Genomic DNA, 6,329 nt, shown 5'->3' with positions numbered 1-6,329 from the left:
TGGACTGGGATCCCCAGTGTGGGTAAATATATTACCATCTACGTCCAACAGTCCAGTAACTTCATTTATTTTCGTTTCAAACAGGAACTAAGAACAAGTCTCAGTACAATAAATTATTCAATCCCACCCCTCCTGCTGAAGAAGGAAAAAGAGACTCCAAGAGTCAGGAAAAACCCTTCCTTTGGAAGGTCCCCTCTAGCATCCAAATGGAAGGAAAAACTTCCCTAGCGGGCTGGACAGACTCTCTGACCACTCAGGAGAGTGCCCCTCAGCACTCTGTCTCTTCCCTAAGAAAAACCTCTCTACCACTGTCTCCCATTACCCCACAAGAGGGAGCCCAGGCTGCACTTAGAGGAATTTAAGAACAGGAAATAGAAGTGGGTGGTCTCTTTCCAGATACAGGTCTTATGGCTCCAAAGAATGCCTGGGATTATTATCCCTTAATGGAGAAGAGTTGTCAAGCTAGAGAAACTCCCCAGCCAAAAGGAATATGAATCAGAACTAAAGGGACACTGGAGGTGAGAAGGAGGAGCAATACAGTGCATTTCATCTTAGTCCATTCGGGTATCTAAGGAGCAGAGAGAGTGGTGGCTCCCCCACCCTCAGGCCCTTCAACTATGTAGGAGAAGGCTGCACATCCCAAACTCTGCCTGACCCCCACCACCCTCAAAGCTGTTTCCAGGTAGATGCTTTGAGCTTCCAAGGACCAAGATTGACCCTGGATAGAAATCAAAGTATAGAGCTTAAAAGGTGCTCCCCCCACAGTCCCCTTCCCCAGCCCCAAGGTGAGGTTGACCCTCACTTACACACATTGACCCACTCTGTGACCCTGCACTCATCACATAGCACGTAACAGCACCAGTGGAAGCGGCAATGACAGCGCTCGACTCGTGTCTGCCGAAGCACGTTGTGCCCACGGCCACAGCACAGGCTGCCACAGCCATCCAACAGGCGGCTGGTCTTGTTGCAGGCCCGGCCCCTCGTGCCTGGGGAGCCCATGGTGGGGTCTCGCTCACAGAAGTCAGGAGACTTCTCAAAGTAGACCAGCTCTCCTGAGAGGCGACGGGGACGCAGGCGGGGTTGGAAGGCTCCAGAATTGCGGTTGTGGGTATCGATGAAGATGGCCCGGCCCAGCCGCTCCCTCAACGCCGCCCCCACTGCCCGGAACTCTGGGACCGCCCTCCAGCATGTCTTGAACTGGCAGCTGCCTGACGTGCCATGGCATTTGCATTTCCGCTTCAGGTTTTCAGTTACCACCTAGAGCACCAGAGAGAGAAGAGGTGAAGGGGAGGGCAGCAAATGGACAGGGCACAGAGGCAGCAGAAGAGGGAGGAGAACAGAGAATACAGGGACAAATGGAATATCAGAAGAAAAACGGCATTGCAAAGTTAATGAATAGCCCAAATCCCTCATTTTATGATTGGAAAACTGAAGCCAGAGCAGTGCAATTTGTCCGTATTTGATCACCAGCTTGTGACAGAGCCAGGATGCAACTCTAGTTATCCTGACTCCCAGTCCAGTGCTCTTTCCAGAGTAAGCACTTAGAAAACCGACAGTCTGACCCAAAGCATGCCTAAATTCTGTAGCGAAGGCAGCTGTAATAATAGCTACTATGTAATAAGCCAAGAACTAGGCACTATGCTGGGTGCACTATGTGCTAGCTTCTTAAGGACATTGTAAGGTAGGTATCATTAGCCTCTTTTTACAGAAGTAAAACTGAGTCTGGATGACTGGCTGATGGTGAGTGGCAGTCACCCACCACTTTATCCTATTATTCTCCTTTGCCTCTTACATTCTAGTCAGGCCTCAAAAGCTAGGGAGACCCAGGACAAGAGGTACACACACACACATACCTGGCGCCCCACCCTGTTGTTGTGGATTCGCATTCTTGCCTGGATGTCCCGGGGAGCTTCCCTGGAATCCAAGAAATCCCGAGAGAACTTCTCTCCAAAGTCCATGTCATGGTTACAGCCACCCCATTCCCATGTGTCCTGGGGGCCAGGGCTGGGGCCTGAGCCAGGGCCAGGGCTGGGCAAGGAGTGGGGGAAACTCTTGCCCCGGGACAGTGCCTGGAGCTGCAGCAGTTTGGCCCTCAGCCGATCCTGCTCACCACTGCCCTTCCAGCCGCAGCCGCAGCTCACCAGCTTGCCCAGGCTGCAGGCCGTGGCTACCGCGTGCATGACCCCAGCAGCCAGCATGGAGAAGGAAAAAGCACTCTCACGGAAACCTGGGGATGAGAAGGATGTGATGGTGGAGGTAAGGTTGACAGGCAGCCGAGAGCGGGGAGGAGGAAGGAGACAAACAGACCCCCTCCAGTTCCAGAAATTCCTAACTGAATCCTGACCCCACCATTTATCAGCTGACTGACCTGGGAGAAAGTCTTGGGACAAGGAAGAGAACAGAAAGCACAGAGCCTCAGTTTCTTCATCTATAAAGGGAGACAGTGGGTCAAGATGGTCTCTGAGGCCCATTCTCACTCTGTAAGTCTGTGATCTTCAGGTGTGGATCAAAGAGCTAGCCCAGAGGGAGAGATCCCCTGGGGTTGGAGATGGCTAAGAGGGAGTCCCTGAAGTCTTTGAAGATGTGTTCACCGAGTTCTACATCTGAAAGCCTTAGAAATTCCCCAACCCTGCAGGGAGCTTGGGTGAGGTGAGAGCAGAGGCCTTTGGGGTTCTTTCTCTTCTTCTTTTCCTCTTCAGGGTTATTTAAATCAGTCTAACCAACCCATTCTCCACCATCAACACCCCCAAAGCACTAGAGCTGTGGAGTTGCCTTTCCCCTTCCCAGGTCCTAGTTTTATATTTGCCCTTCAAGACTGCCCTTTATGTTTAGCCTAACCTGCTATTACCCTATAAAATACCAGAAGGAGGAGCGAGGCGGGGGTGATTTTCCCTAAGGCCCTCTTAAAAGGCTGGCTTCTTTGTTATGTTTTGGGGGTCACAGAGGCTCAGGATGTGCCGAGTCTTTTCCAGGTTTAGATAAATGTGTTCGCTATTTGGGGCCAAAGTCTTCCCTTACACCAGGTCCGTGGTGAAGGAGAGGGACCCTCACTTCATTTTAGGCAGGGGCTCTCTGGAGCCCTGAGAAGATGAAAAACAGCACATCCTTAGAGGCCAGGTCTCTCCTTCCCCAGGATCCCGGCTCCTGGGCCAGCCTCCTGATCCCCCCAACCCCAACCCTCCAGGGTGAAGCTGTTTGCACATGTCTTGGGAATTCCCCCGCACATGGCAGCTGCCTATTAACCCCATAGTCCCCTGAAGCACAGTCTCCCCCCACCCCCCCTGCCCCAGGCTGAGCCCCCATGGATCTTTGCTCCTCAGGGAGTGAACTCCAGCAGGCTATGGGGAGTAGTAGCGATGCTTCCCAGACCAGGCCTCTCAGACCAGGCTGGCAGTGACCTGTTCTCCGCCCTTCCAGTCGGTCTTCACCTGCTCAGGTGAGCGACAGCTGGGGCCCCCACAGCACAGAGGAGGGGGCTGCTCCCCAGCTTCAAAGTCATCAGGGTCTTTGTTCCCAGCTTTGTCTCCTGGGAACCCCAGCAATTAGGGGAGCATGTTTAACCCTTAAACGGTTGGGGGCGTCACCCCACCCCCGCTGAGACTCTGGGGACACCAGCCTGGGCTTGTCCAGCCAAGACAGAGGGGAGAGAAAAATAGGGGAGGGAATGGGGGGCGTTTGAAACTTTCAGGGCTGGGGGCATCTCTTGTTCACAGGTGCAGCCCAGATCAAGCTGGGCGGAGGCGAAAAAGGGGGGCCCTAGGGTAGGGGAGCAGGGACCCAGCTGCCTTGCCGGCAGCACGCAGGTGGAAGTGAGGCGCGCAGGGGCCCAGACGGGTGGCCAGACTAGGCTCAGCGCAGCTCCGGGGGGCGGGGGGGAATTCCCGGAGAGGCCCCTCCCGGAGCCGCGAATCCGTCCCGTCCCGCCTCCGCGCGTCTCGGCCTGCCCCTAACCCCCCAGCCTCGAGGGCGGCGCGGACCCGCCCAGTCAGGCTCACCGCGCTTGAGGATGGCGCTGTGGTGCGGCAGGCGGCCGCCGCCTTCGAGCGCAGAGCAGTTCCAGCGCTGGTCGCGCAGCTGGTGCTGACACTCGTGGACCGCGATGTGCAGCCCCTGCAGCGCGGACGCCGTCACGTCGGGGCTGCGCAGGCACAGGCCCAGCTGCCGCTTGCTGAGGCCAGATAGCGTCAAGCACACGGTGTTGGCCGTCAGCGGAGGTTCTCCCGGCACCTTCAGGCCCAGAATCTCATTGCTTAGAGCCCTGGGAACCGAGAAGGCGTCTCGGGATCTGCGCTCCAGGCTTCCCGACCCCTCCAACCACCCCATCCGGGGTCAGTGCTTGTCTCATGGCCTGGGAGATAGGGGCAATTGCTCACCGACTGCACAGCGCCAGGAACAGGAGACCCGTGAGGCCCGAGGGCAGAGGCCGCAGCTGGGGCTCCTCCAGCATGTCGAAGCCCGGAGGCTCCGGTAGGCAGATCAATCAGGACCTGCGGGACAGGGAATAGGGTGGCTCACCTGGGCAACTGAAGGATGCCCTGCTTCAGGCTTTTAACCCACCGGTGCCACCTTCACTGGCCCTTCTACTCTCTCCCCAAACAGAACAATAAGAATCACCCCTTGATTCCCCGAGTCCAGGAGGTCTCAAAGAGGAAGGATCCAGGCCTCCCAGTTCAGGACTCTGCCCAGTAGACACAATGCCGGGCACACAGACACACACTTACATGCAAACTCAGACACACCAACTCACAAACACTCGCTCCACGACCTCACCCACCGCTCCCTCTTCAAGGGCCCCACGACTAGCTTCCCCGCCCTCACGGGTCTAGGGGGCGGGACAGGGAGGGGGTTCCCCACCACCTACGGGGTGTTGCCTCCAGGTGCTGTCAAGGGCAGGCAGACTCCACAAGAACCATCTGAGTATGGGCTCCCCACCCCACTCTGCCCACTCCGGCCAGCAGGGCAAGAGGAGAGGCTCCAGGTGTGGAAAAGATGGGACATGAACCTGGATCCCTCCTGAAACGGACCGTGGTGCAGGCTGAGTCCCCTTCCCTGTCCCCTAACTACAGGCTTCCCTCCCCAGCACGAACCCATCTGGTCTCCACCCCTTGGCTCTCACGTTCATTACCCTCCAAATCTGGGGGCACTCCTTTATTCTCTATGCCTTTATCTCTAGCAATATCTCTGGCTCTCTCTCCGTCTCTGTGCTCCTGCGGGTGGATGCGTGTCTGTCTGTCTGACTACCCACGTGCCTGTCTCTCCCCGTGCTTCTCTGCCCTCCCTGCTTTCCCGGGTCTGATTACCTCCAGTGGTTCGGGTGCCGGGTCCGTGACTGACACAGTTGGGTCGCCTGGGCTCGGGTCAGGCTGCTTAAACCGTGGGGAGACTGCGTCGGGTTCTGCCCCCTCGGCAAAGCCGCATTCTTCCAGGGCCGGGCCACTCCTCTTCGCTGCTTCCCCAGCGCTGCCGCCGCGGCCGCTGGGAGGAAGGGAGGGAGGAAAGGAGGGAGTGATTGGGAGAGCTAGCGAGCTGGTGAGCAGGGAACTGGGTCTCCCGCTTTGCTCGCGCCGAGCTCGCGGTGGCTCTGCCGGGCTGACGGAGCTGCGGCCCCTCCCCGAGCCGGCGGCATCCCCACCCTACCCCGCACCCCCCGTCTTGACCAGGGGAACAGCCGCTCCCCCTCCTCCCGGCTACACACACACCCTCTCCCCCGACGCCTGGGTTCAGTCTTGGCCCCACTGAAGGGGGAGGTGGCCAGAGTTTCTCTCACCTGCTCTGGATTGCCAAGACTGCAGGGAGGGTGCAGTGACCCAGACTGGGGAGCCAGGAGTGGGCCCAAGTGGCCAAATCTTTCATCGTTTCTCTTTGTCTCAGTTTCTCCACCGAGAGTGGGGTGGCTGGAAGGCGCCTTTCACAAGATGAGGATAAAACCGAACAGTCTTCAGGCTTCTCGGGTGTGGGACAGTCGCACATAGTGGCCACAGCATGAGTGTACACAGGGCATTCAGAGTGGGCAGGAAAGGCGCAGGTCTGGGTGGCTTGGCTCCCGCCCATCTCCAAGCCCTGTGCCTGCCTCTTGGGAGGGGTCAGCTTTAGCCTCAGACTTTGGCCTTCGTAATGGCTCGCTCTGCTAGCCCCAAAGGTCTTCAGCCTGCTCCATGCAACCCTTGCCTTGCAGTCATCCTCACCCACAAAAGTCTCCTATCCTTTTCTGGATTCCTGGGTCTGCACTTCGGGTGGGCCAGATTCCTGCTCCAGGCTGAACTTGCTTCATATGGGCTGAGGAGGGCCTCAGGATCCCAAACTGAGCATAGCCCCAAGGTAGCCCGGGG

At 57.4% G+C, this 6,329-nt stretch overlaps 1 protein-coding gene across 1 annotated transcript; it reads right to left on the bottom strand.

Moving 5' to 3' along the window:
* Window positions 1–51: 51 nt before the first annotated feature.
* On the bottom strand, window positions 52–5,688 carry WNT10B (Wnt family member 10B). The gene is made up of 5 exons (XM_008070884.1): window positions 5,301–5,688; window positions 4,374–4,487; window positions 3,996–4,258; window positions 1,854–2,227; window positions 52–1,257 (listed from the first exon to the last, which is right to left on the bottom strand). Exons 2-5 carry the CDS (start codon window positions 4,445–4,447, stop codon window positions 799–801), a joined length of 1,170 nt encoding a protein of 389 aa, XP_008069075.1. The 5' UTR covers window positions 4,448–4,487; window positions 5,301–5,688; the 3' UTR covers window positions 52–798.
* Window positions 5,689–6,329: the final 641 nt, after the last annotated feature.

Source organism: Carlito syrichta, unplaced genomic scaffold, assembly GCF_000164805.1.
Source record: "Carlito syrichta isolate Samal-C Ts95f unplaced genomic scaffold, Tarsius_syrichta-2.0.1 Scaffold314050, whole genome shotgun sequence".
NCBI lineage: Eukaryota > Metazoa > Chordata > Mammalia > Primates > Tarsiidae > Carlito > Carlito syrichta.
This window is presented reverse-complemented; position numbering and strand designations above follow the sequence as displayed.